Source organism: Sphaeramia orbicularis, chromosome 13, assembly GCF_902148855.1.
Source record: "Sphaeramia orbicularis chromosome 13, fSphaOr1.1, whole genome shotgun sequence".
Classification (NCBI taxonomy): domain Eukaryota; kingdom Metazoa; phylum Chordata; class Actinopteri; order Kurtiformes; family Apogonidae; genus Sphaeramia; species Sphaeramia orbicularis.
In genome coordinates, this window is record NC_043969.1 from 9835190 (window position 1) to 9856190 (window position 21001).

General features: G+C 38.0%; 2 protein-coding genes across 2 annotated transcripts; one reads left to right on the top strand and one right to left on the bottom strand.

Moving 5' to 3' along the window:
• Positions 1-1300: 1300 nt before the first annotated feature.
• Positions 1301-11171, bottom strand: sars2 (seryl-tRNA synthetase 2, mitochondrial). Its single transcript, XM_030151545.1, has 16 exons — positions 10869-11171; positions 9607-9702; positions 9209-9238; positions 8946-9086; positions 8772-8826; positions 8569-8632; positions 6876-6981; positions 6727-6774; positions 6487-6595; positions 6245-6290; positions 6063-6150; positions 3538-3650; positions 2502-2595; positions 2296-2388; positions 2121-2186; positions 1301-1634 (listed from the first exon to the last, which is right to left on the bottom strand). Exons 1-16 carry the CDS (start codon positions 11142-11144, stop codon positions 1494-1496), a joined length of 1566 nt encoding a protein of 521 aa, XP_030007405.1. The 5' UTR covers positions 11145-11171; the 3' UTR covers positions 1301-1493.
• Positions 11172-12009: 838 nt separating this feature from the next.
• LOC115431289 (kelch-like protein 12) lies at positions 12010-20020 on the top strand. The gene is made up of 5 exons (XM_030151544.1): positions 12010-12468; positions 14914-15067; positions 16062-16140; positions 16257-16484; positions 16817-20020. The coding sequence occupies exons 2-5, from the start codon at positions 14914-14916 to the stop codon at positions 18312-18314; spliced, it is 1959 nt and encodes a 652-aa protein (XP_030007404.1). The 5' UTR covers positions 12010-12468; the 3' UTR covers positions 18315-20020.
• The last annotated feature ends 981 nt before the right edge of the window (positions 20021-21001 follow it).

The window sequence follows — 21001 nt, forward strand, 5'->3', positions numbered from 1 at the left end:
AGTGTCAAAGTAGAAGCTTCTTTATGTCAGCAAAATTAACATTTTTGTAAAGCTGACAATATTTCTATATTCAATACTTCTCCCAAATTCCAAATAAAGATTGGAAAACAGTTAAAAGCACAGAAAAATAAAGAAAATGAGTGTATATTAATTTAAAAACAGTACCTTATTAATGTTTTACTTTAACAAGACCTCAAAAATCAATGTCAAATAACCCTGATTTTTCAACTCAACTGTCTTGTCTCTCATTTTGTTAGTAAGTGCTTCTTGCCAACCCCATCTGTCTCCTGTTCACACTCATGAGATTTATCTACTTACTTAAATTAATGTATTTTTTGTGTTTATTAATTTAATGGTATAATCCATGTTGCTCAACTGGAATTCATGCCATTAAAACATGCTTACAGATAGATGCTGATAGAAATTGGAAGTAGTTGTGGCATCTTGAGCTGCAAAACTATTATACCTCTACATTTGTTGCTTTTGTAGGTTTGTGTTGGCCATGTGTCTTTATTTCAAACAAGAAATATGCAGGAAATACATGTATAGTATTGAAACACACACTATCTGACTAAACAGCTTGTGCAGGTAGTCAGTATTTAGTGTAACCATCTGGATTCAGTAAATCTACAACTCTCATAGGTCTTATTTTTATGGTCTGGATGTTTTTTTAAAAAAATAATATTGCGTTTTGTTATGTACTTTCAGAATGCCCCAGAGCCTTTCATGGTCTTTTATCCTTTTCTCTGTCCAGATGATCCCATATAGCATCTACAATATTCATACACTGCAAAAATCTAAATCTTTCCAAGTGTATTTTTCTCATTTCTAGTCAACATATCTCATCACACTTAAAATAAGACATAATATCACCTAAAAATTAATTAATTCAAGATATTTTTTTTTATTTTTCTGCTCAATTCAAGCAAAAAAAAAATAAAAAAATCTGCCAATGGAACAAGTGAAAATTATCTTGGTAAGATTTCTTGAAATCAAATTTTCAAGATCTATTGTCTAAAAATAAGTTCTTAAATCTCACTTACAGCTTACTCTTTAGGCAATTATCTTACTTAAAGTGTGATGAGACATTTTGACTAGAAATGAGAAAAATACACGTGGTAAGACTTAGATTTTTGCAGTGTATGTTTGGTCTGAAATGTATTTTTGTTTTTAAAACTGTTTACATATTTCCTGTATATTCCAGTCGTACATATATTACTAGAAAGACCACATAATGTAAATGTGTGGTCATAGTCTGAATCAAACAAGTACTGTACATTCAGGCTTACAGCTAGTCTTCCATGATTTAACAGAAGTTTATTAATCTCAAGCACATGATCATGCCCCTCAATATTCAATACACAATAAAACACCCTGCATGAAGAATGTTTTATTTAACATTGACCTTTGTTTTTGACACCGGTGACTGAACCGATCCAAACCTCAGGTGTGCACGGCTGATATTTTACATCAAAGCTACACTTCTATCTGTGTCATCTAGTCTTTGGAGAAGGCCGAGGGGGCCGACTGTGCTGGTTTGGTCCGATGTATTTGACTGGACTGTACTTGGGCTTTTCGATCACTTCTAGACCCAGATATGGCTGCAGGGCCTGGGGAACACGAACCGTTCCTTCCTGGATACAAAGAGAAAAGCAGAGGAGAGAGGAAGACAAAGAAATAATGAATACTGAAATGAAAAACATGAATTGGTGAAATAATTAAATGTTTATATAATTTCGTCAATCCCATTAGAAAACAATAGGAGTCCCTCAGTATTAGATGTGTAGCTAAACACTTAAAATAAAACTATAAAACTACCTGTCAACTCTTTAACTGTACTCTTTTATCATTTCAGGAGTGCTACTGAATTAGATCTTAAGTTGTGTATAAATGTTTTGATCAACAGAAGGACAGAATGCCCAAATGCAGCATGCTGACATGGCATTTTACACAGTGGAGTGGAGACAGGATTCCTTTTTGTTGAGACAGGCAAAAATGTGACACTTCCATGGCTGTGCTTGTCTGTCACATTACCTTCAGGGACCTGTCAACGTCTGGAAACCTGCATTAAATACTTCCTGATTTACTGATATTAGCAAAGACCTATTTTTGTGTCTTACTTTGGTCTGATGAGTTTCTAAGATGGCAATGATGGTCCGTGGTATGGCACAAGCTGTAGCATTAACCTGAAAGAAACAAAACAAAAACAAAACATACAGATGCACGATGATGGATAACAGCTCACTGTAAATGGAGGCAGAATGTACATCGGCGCTGCCTCATCTGCTGCCTTACTGTGTGGGCGTACTGCAGGCTGCCATCCTCTCTCTCATACAGGATGTTCAGACGTCTGCTCTGGTAGTCTGTACAGTTGGACCCACTGGAAATCTGGCGCAGAGAAAAGACCTGCCTTTAGATCAGCAGCAGCAACACAGATCTGCTTGATGTATTAAAACAGGGAGGTCATTGATTTGGATAAGAAGAGGGGATGTGGCGCAGACCTCTCCATAGCTGTTCCTGCCAGGCATCCAGGCTTCAATGTCATACTTCCTGTACGCTGGAGGACCCAGTTCCTGAGTCGGCATGTCCAGCACTCTGAGAAGCAGCACAAATACATATGGTCATGAAGATACAGGCAACAGTAAAGTACATCTCAACCTCCTGGAGAAATCAACATCATTTTAAGTGTACACCACAAAATTTGCACTGTGTTCACTCGCTTTCAGACACTACATTTTTGACAGGGGTATGAATGTTGCTGGGGTTTACAGAAAACAAATGGAATGTAAAAGTCATTATTTACAGTTTAGAAGCTGGACTGTATCTGTATAAGATGTAAGATGATTATGACGCAAAAGGAGCAACAACATGCAATACATGACAAAATAGAAATATTACTTTTTTACTATGATTTTGTTTCTTCTTGATTAACTTCAATCAAAAGTAGAACATTCTATTACAACTACTACAGTAACAAAGTGTTGACAAAATGAGTAAAATTAACTTAAACAACAAAACCTTGAAACATATTCTAAGCATTTCTCAGAATGTCAACAAAATAAACCCTAAAAAAGAGAAAAAAATTATATTTAGTAGCACAAGAAAAATTACATTGTGATAATTATTGTTTTATCACCCATCCTTAGGTTGTTGTCTTTACAAACATCACCTTGCACAAAACGGGAGTTGCTGATCTACCACTTGGTTGAGATGTTATGTAACATGTATGTATGTTTTAGTACTGGTGCTGTGTGGTACAAGTACTGAGGCACATGAGACTTCAGTTGCTCTGTCAAAAATGGCTGACAACAAGGTAAAACTGAAAATATTCTAAATATAGTTTACACGTCATTTTTTAGGTGACAAAACTGTCAGTGCTCCTGTCTTTCTCCAAACTGACCACTATCTACTTCAGGTAACAAACACACTGCTTATGGAGAAGAACTTCATACAACATTACTTTAAGAACACCAAACTACCCATTTAAAGCACACAGGAACGGAGTTGGAGTAAAAGCATGTTAGTCCATGTAGTGACCTGTAGTGTAGTTCCAGAGCAGAAAAAATCTCTTTCTGTAAAGAGACAAACTCCTCCAACAGCTGAGTGCTCTCTTCTCCCGTTTCAGCTGCTGTCACTCCAAACATCTCCACCTGAACACATTTCATCAAATCATTGATTAGTACAGTGAAATTACAGGTAAGATACATAAGTCACTGATGCACATGTGTTACCAGCTCATGAAGGTGTTTTACATCCCCAAATGTCAATGCCCTGCACTAAACATTCACAGTATTTAATATATAAAAGGCTAAAGCACAGCAACATATACATAAAATACACCATTCTACTTTACATACAGGAGTTATTTTACTCAAGTGGTGCAAACTGATAACCTACAACCAAAAAACGAATACTGAAATCATTTGAACATTTGCTTAAAGCATACAGGGCTGTGAAAAAGTCTTTATGCCACCTTTAGTTAAGTTTTTTTTGTTGGACTGAAATGAACAAACATATCATACCTTCGAGTATAACAAGAAAATAAAGGTGGAGAGAATTATAAATGCACACGCAAAAAAAAAAAAAAAAAAAAAAAAAATCTGAACTAATCGGTTCCAACAGGCTGAAGTCAGTATTTAGTGCAAACTAGGTTCACATCACAAAAAGTAGCTTAAATAATAATGAATCCTGTGTAAAACACCAGAAATGTTACATTCTGTTGGGATGTTACATTCACTTCTGCATGTAATGTATAATTTTAAAACCTTAGTTTGCCTTAAAATTAAATATCTTTATCTCCTCATAGATTTTAAAGCTTGATATATTTTCTGTATAAATATAGTGTGTTTAACATATTTCAAGCAACACCATCTACAAGGTGGGCAAGAATGTTATTTTAGATTTTAAAAGTCAAATCTAATGATTTTGCTGTATTTTCCAATATGGTGTTCAAATGAGTTCAGGTCAAAGGTCATGTTTGGTCATTATATGGAGCTGGATATGCATTAAAGGCGCTATTTAAGTATTACATGTACGAATGATATATAAGTCTATAAAACTGTATAAGAGCTATGATGTGATTTTTAGGAAATATTGCTGGTGCAAGGTGATGGGAAATGGGGGTGAGTTCAGCTGTTGCTGCAGCAGCATCTGGAGGTTCAGACAGTTGGAGAATATCAATATATGGCATAATAAAATGGATCCTTCTTGGAGTCAAAAATTCAACTATTTCTGAGTAAATCTAGAAAGTGGGCCAGGAAGGTACAGAAAGGAGACAAACCCTTTTACCTTATTAATAAAGAGTTAATTTTCACAAATGTTGCCATTGTTGCTTCAACACAATGTTTTTGGTTAACTTAGAATACATTCATTTTAACATGAGTCGGTTTATGTAGAAAATGTTTTCCTACATTTTTATGCCACAACCAAAGTGGGTTGTTTTTTTTTTTTTTAAATTTAACAAATCTGCTTAAACAGGCACATCTCACTGTGCATCGATGTTTCAAACCACACCATCAACACAACCCCCCACCCCAAAAAAAACAAGGGAAAAAAATCCTACAACAAAAAAAAATGTAAAATAAAATAAAAATACAAAACCAAAAACCTTAAGGGGGTAAACACCCAAAAGCCAATAACCTCAGTCAGTGTTCGTCAGTGAGCAGAGGGGATACAAAAAAAACTGCGACTTCATTTACCATCTCTTCAATATGAATCAATAAAAATAATCCATCCTTTCCAACATTTCTCAAAAATATAAGTTTTAAACCTCAGAGGGAATGTCCAGTTCTCACCTACAAAAATATCATGTACCTGTTCTATTAATGTAGATAGTCCTTGACTCATGTAAACTGTGTAAGTTTTAATCCTGAGACAGATTTTAAACACAGAAAGTCCACCTGTGTCCCTCTGTCATGACTGTAAAAGTATTTAGTAAATGTAATCAAAATAATATAAAAGTTTTTACTAACTTTGTTCTAACTTTCAAGAACATCACAACCGATTGTTATTGTTGGGGTCTGACAAGATGAGCTCAGCTTCCTCTTACTCCATTTGGGACATAAAGTGTTGTTAATGTGCTTTATTGATATAACTGTATATTTTGTACAGCATTTTTGTTCGGTTTTGGCTTGTTGTTTTCTGTATTCTGGAGTGTTCCATTGAAATCTGTGTGTTTTTTTTTTCTTGATTATTTACCTTGATGATTTTGTTCTTTTTTTGTTTGAAATAAATGTTATCATCATGAGTGTTACTACAAAAACTGTATGTTCAATGTGTGTAAAAGTGTTTAGAACTGTGTTAACATTTTCACAACCACTACTGCAGCGATGTGAGACAAGGATACAGTTTTGATAGAGATATAAAAATTCAAAATGGTGACCACTTTACTACTGTTTCACATATTCTGTTGGGTTCACACAGACAATAGAAACGTTGTAGTTAACGTTTGATATTTGCATGCTTTTTAAATGTATTTGTGTTACATTAGTTTGCATCAGTTCTGTAGAATGGTCCATGTGTACAACCAAAAACTCCAGGTATGTGTGTGTTCTTTGTCGCACCTTGTTGAAGTGGTGAACTCTGTAGAGCCCCCACGCCTCTCTGCCAGTGTCGGTCTCAGCTCTGTAGCATGTGCTGCTGCACACGGTCCTGCAGTGGGAGTTGACAGGTCCCATCAGATGTAATTGCTCACATATAACATTCTACCTATTCTTAGAACATCAGCAGTAAAAGGTGCTCCTACCGAACAGGCAGATCCTTCCAGTTAACAGCGTGATCCATGAAATAGCCTGGAGAAGAGACACAACAGAAACACTTGAAAACATCCTGAGTAAAGGAAATGGAATTCATCCCACAAAGAGAGTTTCCTGACTATAATGTAAATGTGCTTAAATTTGATGGTCTATTTAGTGTTGTTCAGCGTTTTTATTATTGTCTTAATAGTTAACATTTTTAATAATTATCAGTGAAGAACAGAGATTTCACCTGCAACTCCAACCTCTCCAGTCCCAGCCAGGTTGAGGTCTGGGAACCGAGCCGGGTTTAGTGCGTAGACTTGGGATCGGTGCGCGTTGGGCTGCATCCCACATCCCTCCTGGAGGCAAAGCGATGACAAAAACTGAACTGTCTAACTTCAGATTTAATAGATTAACAATGAAATCTAAGTATCATGCTTGAAATAGAACAATGTAAAGTGCTGTGTGTGCTGTTATTTCTGTTACTCACAAACACTGCCCCCTTCAGCATGTCAGGCACAACCATGGGAATGAAGCCCTGCAGGAGTTCAAACAAATGGATAAGTCTGGATCTACTATGGAACACAATTATGATATTATTTATTCAAACGACTTCGGTTTTGAAAATCTGAGATTTACCCGACGCTGCAATGTGCTAAGGGCAAAGTTTTGCAGTGCAATCTGAAGTCTGGCTCCAGCTCCCCTTAGATAGTATGACCTATGACCTGAGACGTGAGCTAGGTGTCTACAGGAGAGAGGTGAAAAAAAAAAATGAATGAGGAAAACAGAGGTGATGCATTCCCAAAGGCTTACAGGTTAAGTCCAAATTCAGTCCAGTGGTTCAGCCATGTTTTGGATTTTTCATTAACATGTAATGGTCGATTCAGAGTAACACTTACAAATGAAAATGTCAATCAAATCAATTGACAACAACTATATTTTAATTCACATACATTTGAGTGCTCCTATTAATAATTTCTAAGCATTCTCATTGACTTCCATGTTTTTACCCCGCCAACCGACAGGGAGGCAAGGGATATTGCTTTTGGTTAGGTGTCTTTGTTTCTTTGTTTAACACTTTAGCAGCAAAACTATTGGTTGAATTCATACCAAATTGGGTTTATAGTTTGCTAGTGACCCAAAATAGATCTGATTACATTTTGGGAAAAGTAGGTAATCTTTTTTCTTCCCCCATTTACTTTTAATGAGCGAAATTTCAACTATGTATAAAAACATCAATTTTGTTTCAATTTACCTCAAACTTGGCCCAAATATAGAGGCAATTGATATGCTGACATCGGCACATGCATAGACATGATGAAGTCAGCTGGATTGATGCCAAAATAAGCTACAATATGTGCCATTGGTGGGGTTTGTTGTGTCTGGAACCACTTGTTAAATAATGCTTCTTTTCTCCCATTGTTGGGGTGACTTTCTGGAAATGATATACATTTTTTTTTTTTTTTTTCATTAAAAGTGAATGTAACTCAGGGAAAATGAAAAATACTATGCCACATCTTCATTCATGTTTAATAGAAATAACTTGATAATCTCATCATATTTACATTATTACACACTGATTTTTACTACTTTTTACTCTCACAAACACCAAAAATACACACTTTGCTTCTGCGGCTCTCTCCTCTCAGTCCAAAAGACTAAATACAAATACAAATGGACCTGACTTTGTTTCTTGCCGTTATGGAAATTGAAAACACTTTTTCAAGCATCTGTGTCATGGCACAGGATAGAGCAGCAGAGTCTTGTCTATATTATAATTACACTTGTCAGTCACATATTGACCCTCCCCACCTGTAATTGAAACCTGCAACATATTTACAGCTTGAAAATACAGGTAAGGAGTAGCAGCAGAAGTTTTGTGTCATTTCAGACTACTTGAATCATAACAGATGTAAAGGTAACTGTAGAATCTTTAACCTGTGATGCTAAAAAACTAAGAATCCCTGCAGCTTTATTTTCATGTTTTATGCTGCACTATTATTGTATATAAGTGGATACCTCTTTTTTATGTAAATAGAGTTTTTATGTATAGTTTTTTTTAAATGTTTTATTACATTTTGTATCCACCTAGACACAGCTGCTGATGAAAAAAAAAATTTCCTTGTATGCGTTTACGTGCTTTGAGAATACAGCTAATTCCAATTCTGTTGTTTCCACGGTTCATAAAAGCGTTGGACTAAAATAAATTCAACTGAAGCTGAACATCATGACTTACAACTCGTCAACTCGATAGGCTTTCAAATCAACCTAAAAGTCAAACAATCTGAAAAACCTGCCATCTTCAACAAGCAACAAACAAAGTCATCCTCACCTCTGCCTGATAAGGCCCAGCTCCTCCCCCAGCTCCACGTGGCCCCTGGGCTTGAAGTCAAACTCTGCAGCAGAGACGTGAGAGCAGAGGCTGCTGTAAGTAGTTTTACACTCATCTCACAGGAAGGAAAAGCTTAAGTGAAAGTCAAGTATCATTTCTCTCAAACAAGGCTTTAGATCAATAGCAATGTAAACAGAACAGACCTGGTTTCTGTCCTACCAACTCCACTACCCTTGCCTGGCTCTCATCTCCAATTGGCTGAAACAAGGAGGAGAAATTTAAGAATGTTTTAATCTAGACTTTCTTCAATATATGTAGCTCATAGAAAGTTTCCCAGGCTGCTAAAAACTATATGTGGTGTGTGTGTGTATGCTCACCACATCAGGGTGTGTGTTGTTGGGCAGTCTGAGTGCTCGTCCATAGTGTTCATGCTCCAGTTCCCCCTCTTTGGGATAAAGCTCAGTGAGTCTGTTGCGGATCTCTCGACCCGTCTGCCGAGCCTGGTTGTACTCTGGAAGCTGAGTGATTGAAGAAAAGTAAGAGTCAGAACCAGCCGCAATGTGATTTATCAAAACAATAACTGATTCAACAAGAACGTACCACAACATGTGAGGCCTTGGTATAACAAAATATGACTTACATTAGCGAGGGCTTTCTTATCATTCTTGTTCTGCAAGAAAAAGATGATGGATAACTTGTAATATGTAATGAAATGAACTATGGACAAGGAATGGGATTTAATAAGTAGATACCTCTTCCCACTTCTTTTTGAATATGTATTCTGATTTTGATGAGTAATGTTATTTTATGCAAGTCCATTTCACTTCATTTACACGTTCAAAATAAAAATGTATTATAAATAATGTCACATTTAGATCTATCTTGTGACCTGTAACTACACAAACTTAAAAGGCTGACAGAAAGGATGGAAAAATCTGAGAGGGAAAAGTTGCTTTTTCAAGGAAAATGTCATACTGTATTTCAGTTTGGAGTATTCATATTTTCAAGGTGTAGGTGCATCATTTCACCTTTACTGACCACTAGCTCTTTGACTTTTTCACTGATGAGTTGCTTCTGCTTCTCCAGATCAGAGATTTCTGTTCGCACTGCTTGTAGCTGCTGCCACACACACACCTGGAATATTGAAAAGAGAAAAAAAATAACAACATTCAATGGGATCAACAAAATACAGGAACACACAGGTCAGAGTTTAGCTTTACTATTGTTTTGTGTAATGATGATAGCCATTCCACAGTGTCTGTGTCTTAGTATCATATGATCTTTTCAATTTGTATTATTGCATTTTACTGCTCTGATATTTGTGCATGAGCTCAGCTGAGCTACGTTACACAGTTTTATTATCACCCCTCAGCTAGGGGTATTGTAATTGTTTTGTCGTTTGTCTGTCTGTCTGTCTGTCTGTCCATTCAATGACATAATCACATTATCTGAAGAATGCAATGAGATATCTGCACCAAATTTATACTGTGGATGCATCTTGGCATGGAGCAGAAGCCTATTGAAAATGAATCACTTTGACCTACTTTTTCAAGGTCACATTGCATTGTGCAATCTGAGTACTTTCAAATATGTATGTAATAAGTTTTACACAAAGACAATCCAATCTAAATTATAGGGAAGTAACTTTCAACAGAATCTTACACTAGCCTATATTTGGCTGAGGGTATTAAAAGTGCGCAGCACGTTATGTTTTATTCTACAGCAAAGTGTCATATTCTGAAAGATCATCATATGTTTGTAGTTTCACAGTCCTGTGAGAACTTTTCATGAGCTCACAAAAACAGCCCTATTTTCAGCTTTCAACCAAAAGAATTTTTAAAGATTTAGTTTACTTTAAGAGAGTGCAAGATTTCCTTGACATTAAAATCAACACATTTGACCACACAGGCCTGAGCTTATTTTGTCAGCAAATTAATCTGTCTTCAGTTAATAAAAAAGAGAGAAGAATAGTCTCTAATTATACATGGTCCCTTTTATATCTTATTTTACGTTATTTGATCTTGTTGATGTGTGCAACTATAAAATAGCATTTCAGAGATATCTACCAAACATGTAAAGTTAGTGAGCACACAGTGGCTAAAATAAATATTATGAAAATGTTTGCTGTAATTGCCAATAAAGAAAATATTGAGTAAAAAATACAATATTTACCTCTGTGGTGTAAAAAAAAAAAAAAAAAAAAAAGAAATGCAAGTATTCCCTAGTAACAAGTGAAATAATACAAATCTAAATCACACCAAACACTAGCAGACTGAATATGTACCTGTAAAAACACTTACAATCTTCCTGACATCGTCCCCTTGCAGCTCGCCCTTCCTCCTCTCCACATTTGCTATGACTTTGTCAGTCTCCTCACACACCGTAGTCATGTCCAGCTCCGGTTTGTCGCTGTAACCTTCACGGACATGTTCATACAAACTACTGCGAGATTCATGTGCCAAGCGATTCGAGATGATTACACTCGTTGGCCGCCGTGAGCAGCGTCTGGCTACCGGCTTGAACGCTGTCAGAGCAGAGCCTCCAAGTCTAACAACCATGCCGAAGGAGGTCGCCATGTTTGTCTTGTGGTCGGCGCTGCGTTCACGGCCGATGGAAAATTGCAATGGTGTCTTGAATACTGCATTTACTCCAAGTAAAAGACCGCTTATTTAAACCTATACGTAAATTCAAATCCACTCTTCGCAAATACATTGTTAATATAAGGGAAATGCTCCCTTTGTACACATGATAAAGATATGGTTTTACTTGGGTCCTAAAATATATTTTAGTCGTGAAATTTTACTTATAATTTTCACGGTTTTTTCAGTAATCGTTAATTTGCTCATTATCTCAGCCTAACCTGAAATGTTACAGACATCACCATTCTATATAATTTAAAATGATCAGTTCTAAGTATTAAAACCATGTCACATTTTTCAAAGCTGTGTTCACTAGAGTCTCTCATCGTTTTGTTTTCTTTTTTATGACGCCCTTTTATTATCACGAAGATTTATATGATTAATTTTACAGATTGTATTTTACAAGAGCATTTTCCGACAACAGCATGATAAATGATAAGAGTATATACGCATAATGAAGCTATTTTAATATTAGTGTAAAATACGACATGGGTAATTTACCATTTTATTTTTTGGTTTGAACTACGGCGTGTAGCTGTCAACAATAAAGGTTCGTATAACAGTGAATGCAGCATCAATGCGGAAATAAGTATTTCGAAAACCTACATTTTAAAAAATAATTTAAAGCACAAAGTTTTAACAAAATCACACACTATTACGATACGTGTAATATAATTACAAAGAATTAAATATATTTTATTTATTTTTCTAATGATACCAAAACGACTCGCCCCAAACAATCGTCACGGGTCAAAGGTCATCCAATCAGATAGGCGGAAGTTTAAGGCTGCGGTAATCCGGTTCAGACATGACAAGTGCGGCCGACTGAACCTGGACCTAAAGTCAGTCCTTATCTTCTACCCCGAAGCCTTCAGAAACTGTGGTCTGCACTGTCTCGCTGGCAAGCTGAATGTGTACGCTTAATGCCATGGTGGACTGATATGTGTTAAGACGAGAAGCGTTTCCGCCGGAGGAAGACTGCTCCTTTGTAAGCTAGTTTGGTCCGTCAGTTAGTGGTGATGTTGTGCACGGGGCTGGATGAGCAGCGAGTAGCCTGACGCGTCTGCACCGCAGGCCGGACAAGCCTCGTCGCTGAGCCCGGAGGACACAGACACCCCGACACGAACCGGGGGAGCCTCTGGAAGCGTCTGGTAATAAGCGGAAAACTTGCGCACAGCGATTCCGCTGGAAAGTGACCCACTATTTCCAGTTAAAAGTGACCCAAACAGCCTTCACGGTGGAAACGAGAAGAAGAGCGAAGGTAATAACATGTTACCGATAGCACAGCGATGCTGCAACACCATTTTTTATGTGTTTTGCAGAAGTCATGAATATTCCTCTAACACAGGTAAAAGGTGAAGTGACACGGTTGTAAACCTACAGCTACATCTGCGAGGTTCTGAAAAGTTTCGCAAATATTTACAAGGCTAACAGCAGGTCTTTCCATAGTCCCCACTTCAGTTTTATCATTATTTGGCCCTAAAACACATGATATTCCTCTAAGATCTGCACTCATATCTTAATTCCCACAAACATCTGATCACAATTTATATTTATCAACGTGAATCAATTTTTTCTGCTTTAAACTCCTCATTTCTGACCTTGCAATGTTCTACTCTATTCTCAACCTACTACTGTGTTTTTTCCTCTATCTCTATAAATATCTGTTGCTACATCATGTTTGACAACACCTTATACTGTTTGTTGTGGACATGACCATAAACCATGTGAAAATCCCAGTTTATGGTAAAGTAACAGGACATGCACTAACTTATTTCACAATAGCAAATCCTCATAAAACGTACAAAAGTTGCTCTAGCTATATTTAATTTCAATGCTTCAATAAGGAAAGATCATTTCCTCTTAGTCTTAATATAAATATAAATGTGTTGGATTGTCATTTTCACATTTTATCCTGTTTATTTTATTCAACGTTTTATATCTTTGTAAATTAGTGTCAGGCTCATACATGTAACTCCAAACTCCCCTGTTTTCTCTAAAGCATACAGCAATATAATTAGAAACACAAGTACTAACCTTCAGAGAATGTGATAGATTTGATCTTGGTTGTGATACTGCTGTAGAGAAGTAGTTAAAGACACTATCAAATTAAACCTGGATTTCCTCCTAGGTTCTCAGAGGAATTAGGTGCTGTCTGGGGTCTGGGGGAGGTGGAAGGAAATGATTTTAGCTGTAAGTGCAATTTGGAGGTTATTTTGCCCCCCAGGATTTATGCGTTAATCTGAATGGAAACACATAATAATGATCTGACATTTTAAGTTCCAAAGAATAGAATGAACAATTCACAGTAAGAAGTCTCAGTTTTCAGCTGTGCTCTTAAAAACTGTGTTTGCGTCAAAATTACATCACAAATCTGAGTCATCTGTACTAGTATACAGTCTAAATGTGAGACTGTAAACAAACAGGTCTGTAAACCACAGTGAACTTTAGAAATACACTTTCAGTTGATAAAATATTGTTTCTTACTGTATTTTCTCTTCAATCCAACCAGCATTTTCGAGCATTATAAAAAACACTCCTCCTCTGTTACAGTACCTGCAATTCATACTGCAGCTTTCTCCTCTCAGACCAAATATAAAAAAAAAAAAAAACTGACATTGTTTCAGTGAAGCCATTTTTCCAAGCTTCTGGAGTAGGACAGTAGAGTCTTGACCAGGTTGCCTCTGACAGATTCTGATCACCAATCGTAATTACAGCTCTTAATCATATATTTATCCCTCCACATAACATAGTGTGGAGTTACTACGTAAGTTACTCTCTGTTGGTGTGTATAAATCATTTTGCCAGTGACAGACAATCACCCCTCATTTTGTAATATGTGACAGAAACATTTTAACTGTGAAAAGAGCTTTAGCTAAATATGCTCACCTGCTCTTTGCACATCATAACTCATTTTTCTCCTTATTATCACTACTTCTCCTTAATAGTGTCTATTTCCTCTGATGTAGCAGCTCAACGTAATAAAGCTCTCATCCTTCATAATTATATGATTTTATATTTTCAGCCTCACTATTGTCAAAATCAGAATTAGCTTGGGTGAATCTCCCATTTTGCTGTTAACTGAACATATACAAAAATTCTTCCAAATGCTGCTTAAGTGTTTTTATACATACATAAATGTTTTAAAATCCAGTTCCTAGACCACTTTCCTGTACATAATAGATCTGTTAACCTACATGTTGCACTTAAACTCTTTCTCTTGTCTTGTTTAAAGCAGTATTTGGATCTGTGGTATCTGCTTCTGTATTGTTTCAGTCAATTTGTATAACAAAGTATTGAGCTTCAATACAATGTAATGAGCCTGTGTAAATACAGTCAGTGAGGGGGGTCTCCCACATGCTTCCCTGGGCTGGGCAAAATACTTCCCAGTATCGATCCTTTTAATTTTATTAGGTTAACTCAGCTCTGTCCATACTTCTTATTTCAACTAGCCATAATTTGGACCTAAAAGATTTTCATTTTAGATTGTAATTTAAACCTATATTTACCTAAAATTAGAGGTTAGTCCAATTGACAAATAAAACTTACAAACTACTAGGCCTGTAGCTGGAAAAACAGCCCTTGTTTCAAATAGATAAGTGTTATCTGGGTCATATGTGTACACGCCCGCGTCACAGATAAGGTATCAAACTTGTTCTATGTTTGTTTACTCAAGATGCATATTCATGTGTTTGTTTCTTTTTAGATGAATGCTGTGCGTGGGGGCACAGTCACCTGGCGTCCCCAGCCATGGCAGGATGGGGATGGGGGAGGAGGGGAACCTCTGTCAGACAGCGACTCGGAGGAGGAAGACTTTCCTGATGATAGTACCACGCCGCTGGGGGACTACATTACACATGGTGAGGCAAATAATGAAGGAGGAGAATGGAGGTCATAAGATGTGCTTCCACTGCAGGGACCAGGGGTCTAAATTTAGTTTCAGGGATATTTATTCCACCCAGAAAAGGTCCCTGCTTGGAGTTGTACTTTCTGATATCTAAGGACCTTTGGGGTAGGGCTTGAAGTGCTTAACTTTTCTAACGGATCAGTACTCAGATAATTATATTTGTTATTATGTAACATTTCTATCAGAGGAAACATTTTAGTTTCAAGACTAAAACGTTCTTATTTGAGGTAGATATACAGTTGTGTTAATACTGATTTTAATGCTTAAGCTTAATGCTTAATGCTTAAGTTTTCTTTTCTTGGCTTCTCACAACTGTTAGTTTGCAAGACACCTGTGTCCTTCAAAACATGAATGTTTCTCTCAGTCAGCTTCTCAATTCTGCATATTGTAACTACTTAATCTCTAAAGATGGCACAACTTACAGTTTGACCTTTCAGCCCATAGCAGAGCACGAGCTCTCTCAGTTCTGGAATTCAACAAAGAGTTACTTTCCAAACTTCCCAGAATGACTCCAAGGTCTTACATTCTGTCCTGTGTCCATCTGACATTCTTTCTTTACTTAGCAACAGTATCATATGTCATATTAACCAATCCCATGTAAGCTTAGCACAGCCTCTATAAGTTAGACTGATTTTCTTTATTAGGTAGAACTGACTCTTGAGAGAGGGCGAAGCTTCGTCTGTCAGTTTTCTCATTTGTGCACAAATAAACGGATTGCCTGATTGAAGCAAATCCATTCTCCACGAAGTCTTTGTTGTTTTCCGACCATCACAGTTGTACCGGGGGTTATCATGATCTCACTAAAAGATGCTATTCATCTGGTTCCTATCCAGCAATGCTCTCCCCCATTTTACTTTTCTTGATCCTATGCTCTCTGTTCTGTTAAGATTACTCATCCATCTCTCTCTCTTTTTTGTCTTTTCTTTCTTCTTTTGTTTCTTTTTTAGGACTTAAACAGCTCCTTGATGCTCAGCAGCTGTGTGATGTTACGCTACTTGTTGAGGGAAAGAAGTTTATGTGCCACAGGTATGTCTGTCTTTAAAGGAGTATCATATTTAATCTGTTTAAATTAAATATATGTTGTAAAACAGAAGTTAATAATCATATTACTCATCTCTTTCCACTTATTCTACTCCCTTAAGAGTCCTGTTAGCAGCTGTAAGCCCATATTTCCGGGCCATGTTCACCAGCCCTCTGGTAGAGTCTCGTCTCACTGAGATTCGACTAGAGGAAGTGACACCGTCTGTCATGGAGACTGTCATCCAGTTTGTCTACACCGGTGAGGCTGGACTCTCTCTGGACACAGCAGAGGATCTGTTTGTGGCTGCCAACCGGCTCCAAGTCATGCCCCTTCAAGATTTGTGCTCCAGGTAAATCATTTGCACGAGGCACATGCCTGTCATGGTTTTGATTATCAGTAGTCAGGAAATACTAGTATCCTGATTACCGATTACTGAGTGCGGATTGCACAGGTGATGTTTGACCATGTAGTAATGTTTCTGTAATGTTTTCCCAATGACCTGACTGATACTGATGCCCTGAAGGCTGTTTACTACAGACCTGAATTGGCCAGCATTTTTGAAGCTTTCTCCAATCTAATGCCATCTAATTCAGTCTTCATATTTCTTCTCTTTTTGCTGCAATGCACATATTCAGTTTAATTTTTTTTTTTTTCTGGTTTCCCCTTCTGTAACCTCCTCAGGTTCCTTTTTGAGCACCTTTCGGTGGATAACTGCCTGGGGATGTACTCCCTGGCTCGTTCTCACCATGACCAGCTGCTGCTTCGTGCCTCTCTAAGGCTGGTGGCCCAGCACTTCCCTCGGGTGGCTCGACAGAAAGACTTCCTCCTGCTTGACCATGGAACTTTAGGTAGCCTCTTGAGCTCCGATCGCTTGGGGGTGGACTCCGAGGCAGAGGTATATGATGCAGCACGCCGCTGGGCAGAGCATCAACCCTTGGATCGCTACGCTCACATGCCAGCGCTGCTGCATCACCTGCGGCCAGGGCTGCTATCACAGGAGGAGAGCCGAAGACTGAGCCAGGAGTTGGGGCCTGCTGCAGCCGGTGAGGGCCTCGGGGGACCTCTGAGACCACGGGAGGGCATGTTTGAGAAAAAGATCGTGTGTGTGGACCTGACACCTCGGGAAGATGAAAATTTAGCTTCAAGAGACTACACAGTGGACTGCTTTGACCCTCGGACAGGGAAGTGGGAGAAGTTAGCAGCTCTAGGTTCACTGGTCAGCCCCGGCTGTACAGCAGTGGGTGACAGGCTCTTTGTAGCAGGTGGGATCCTGCGTACAGGCTCCGTTTCTGCAGCAGTGCATGAATATGACGCTGTGTTGGACCGCTGGATAGAGCGCCCTTCCATGATCCAGCCACGCGCTATGCTTGGCCTGCTGGGTTGTGCAGACTCACTCTATGCCTTGGGTGGTAGTAACCGCTCAGCCCTTCTGGACTCCAGTGAGATTCTGGATCTGTCAACACTCCAGTGGTCTCCTGGGCCCCGGTTGCCGCTCCCTCTGCGTGCCTTCGCCTGCGCTGCGCTACGAGGACGACTCTACCTACTCGGTGGAACCACACTTGAACAGAACCGGGCTGTGGTCCACTCAGGAGTGCTTATTTATCACACTCTGACAGATTGTTGGACGCGTGTGGCGCTGGATTCTGGTGCCACCTGCCTTGCTGGTGGGGTAGCAGTGCGAGGAGGAGTCTGTGCCATTGGAGGATACATGAGGGATACCACTAAATTCCTTGATGGAAACTACACTAATTTGGAGACTTTAGACGCCACTGGACGTGTATTATTTTTCAGAGAGGGCAGGGGGTCTGGGGTGGAGAGGGAGGTGACCGGAGGTGGGGTAATGGTCACTGCTGAGCAGCGAGGAGGTGCAGGAGGTGGAAGTGACCGAGCTCCAAGCCCTGTGGTGTTTCCTGGACTACCGCGGCGAATAGCAGCAGGAGGTGTGGCCAGGTGGAAAAGGAGGATTTATGTGCTGGGAGGGGAAAATGGCTCACGCTTCTATGACAGTGTGTATTGTTGGAAGCCTGGCTGGCGCAGCTGGGTCCAGAGACGTGAGAAACTCCCTGGAGACACGGGTGGGGTGAGCCAGTTTGGGTGCACCACTCTTAAATTCCCTAAGAAACACATCCTGTCCAGACTAAGATTAGCCAAAGAAAACTGCAAGAAGGCTGTTGACTAGCTGAACAGATGCCACAGTAACACAGAGATGAGCTCCAGGTTGAATTGGACGTAGTTCCTCCTTGACCTCATGAAGTGTTAGCGTCTGAAATAAAGTTACAAGAAAAAGAACAGGTCTTTGATATACTTGATGCAAACAAGTATAGGGAAGATTGAGCCAAAAAGTGGGTCAAATCAGGCAACAAATACCTGAATGTAACCTCATCTACTGTTTGTAAAAGCAGTAAAGAAAGAATATGATAATGTAATTGTTTTGAAATGGGCAATGCTAATTTCAGTTTTCAGTTTGATGGTATTTAGTTCTAGACTCTTTGGTTATTGTAAATGCTGTGAAACTTTCAGGGGCGTCAAGTTTAGACACAAGGATATCTGCACATTTTCAACCACATTATTTACCAAAACTTAAGTCAAACTACTTTTGTTAAACACTGCAACACGTGTAAAACATTCAAGCCACATGAGCAGCTGTTTTGCTTGGTTTATTGTCTGTCAAGATAGAAATTTTCTGCAGCCATAAAACTTTTGAATGTACTTAGTGTGGACCTTTATAGATGAGCTGATCACATTAACACTTCAACTAATCTAACTTACTGAAATAAATTTTTTTAAGGTTTTTGTTAGTTTAACAATAACTGCAGAGAACATAAAACACACATAGCTATGTCTGCATCCAACTAAGTGTGATATGATGATTAATGGACTTATACAGTTTAGATACTGTGAATCAACTGTGAATTGACCAAAATATGTTGCATAACGACTTGACTTTTGTTGTAGCAAAAGACTTTTTTTTTTCTTTTCGCTTACATCTGCCTCCTGAATGAAGATCGAGTGACCCTGTTAAAGGTTTCAGACTCACTCAGTCTTTTAAGTGATGCAGTGACTCAGTCTCCCTCAGGAACAGAGTGGCGGATCTTCCTCAGATTCCCCACAAGTAGTACATGTTTACCACCTTTAGCAGGAATAGAAACTCCCCTGTGGGACAGGTGATACTTAACACCTGGTTATTACTCTACAGTTCTGGTACAACAGTAGAACAAAGTGTAGGTCTTTACTGTGTGAGACAGGGGAACATCACCCAGCTTTGCTATAGTCATGGTTAGTGTCATCTCAGTGGAATCGTCTTATACAAACACGCAACAGGTTATTGACGTTTGTGATCTGATGGTGTAAGAGTTTAGACTCCTTGAATAATTACAACTGTGAGGCTGCACAACTAAAATGCACAAATAACATGCATCAACTTACACAAAGAAAATATTTATTTGATAGGTTTTTGAACTTTATTTCAGATGTACATTCATGAGTCAAGCACAGACAGTTTTTCAGTTAGTTCAGGAAATTTTGGTTTAAAGCTGTGAGCTTGATTTTTAATTTGTAGACAACATTCCCACCACACTGTGTTTAATTCCCTAATACATGCTCTGACATTTCACCCTGAAGCAGATTCTTTTTTTCATGTCCTTTGCTTTGTGTGCTTACAGCTTGTATGAATTGTGAAAAGTGATTGTGTACGCATGCACGTTTCCCACGCTGAGACGTAAATCTGTTCAACACAAGCTCTTTGCACACATACATGCCCTCATATTGTACTGTATGTAAGCTGCCCTCATCTGTACAATCTTTTGAACTTTGGCAACTGAATGGCAAGTGGATGATTTGAAGAAAGCAGTGCTATGAAATGATTAAAGGACTATTTGCTATCTTTCTTCCACTGGTGACTTCATTACAGCAGCATGGATGTTTGAAATACTTGACAAAGCAGTGACTGAGAACTAAATCTTCAGTTCCAGGTAAAGCGTCAATAATTACTCAATAACTCCATGACAGGGATAATAATTTGCATATAATTTTAGGATTGGGTAATCCAGTTTTTCAATATCTTTTTAAACACAAACATTTTTCATTTGTTCTCAAATTTTGTGCCTCTTTTTTGTTTTGTTGTTCAGTTCTTAAGTCAGTAAAACATCTGCTGGTTTTGAAACTGAAAATGGCTCACTTTAGGTGCGCTATTGTATAGATGTAGTAACAAGACAAGGTTATTAATCTGTAGTTTATAGTTTAGTAGTTTTACAAATCGTAGACAGAAGATCTTTTGCTTTGATAGAAGGCTTCTCAACAGGAATGACTGAATAATAGCTCAAAAAATAGAAAAAAAAGTTTGTTTGTTTTTTTTTTTGTTTGTTTTTGTAAGTTTGCTTTATTTGTTCCAGATCTATTAAATAATTTTTCAGTTTGACAATCAAGATCTATTTTTTTAATATATATTTATGACTTATACTAAGATTCAACAGTGATGTCAAAGATAATTTCAGATCCCCCCCCCCCCCCCAGGGAAGATAATATTGTGATATGTGCCTTTTCTAGCTCATAACTACCTTTATTATACTGGCTTTTAAAAACATACTCTCAGATGACCCCTACTGTAGATTTTGTTTTCTTCAGGTTTTTTTTTTTTTTTTTTTTTTTTTTTTTTACTTTTTTTGTATCACGAATGATTGAGAATATAACATTAGACATACATGAAGACTATAAATCAAATGCTTTGTCACAAACAGCTTTAAAAATAATTTGGATAAACATTAAATATGTGGAATGTTTAAAATAATGAATGAACTTATCGAGTTTGACCATGTCTCAGAGAATCAATTAATTAATAGTTTTAATCAGGGGCAGATCTAGCCTCAG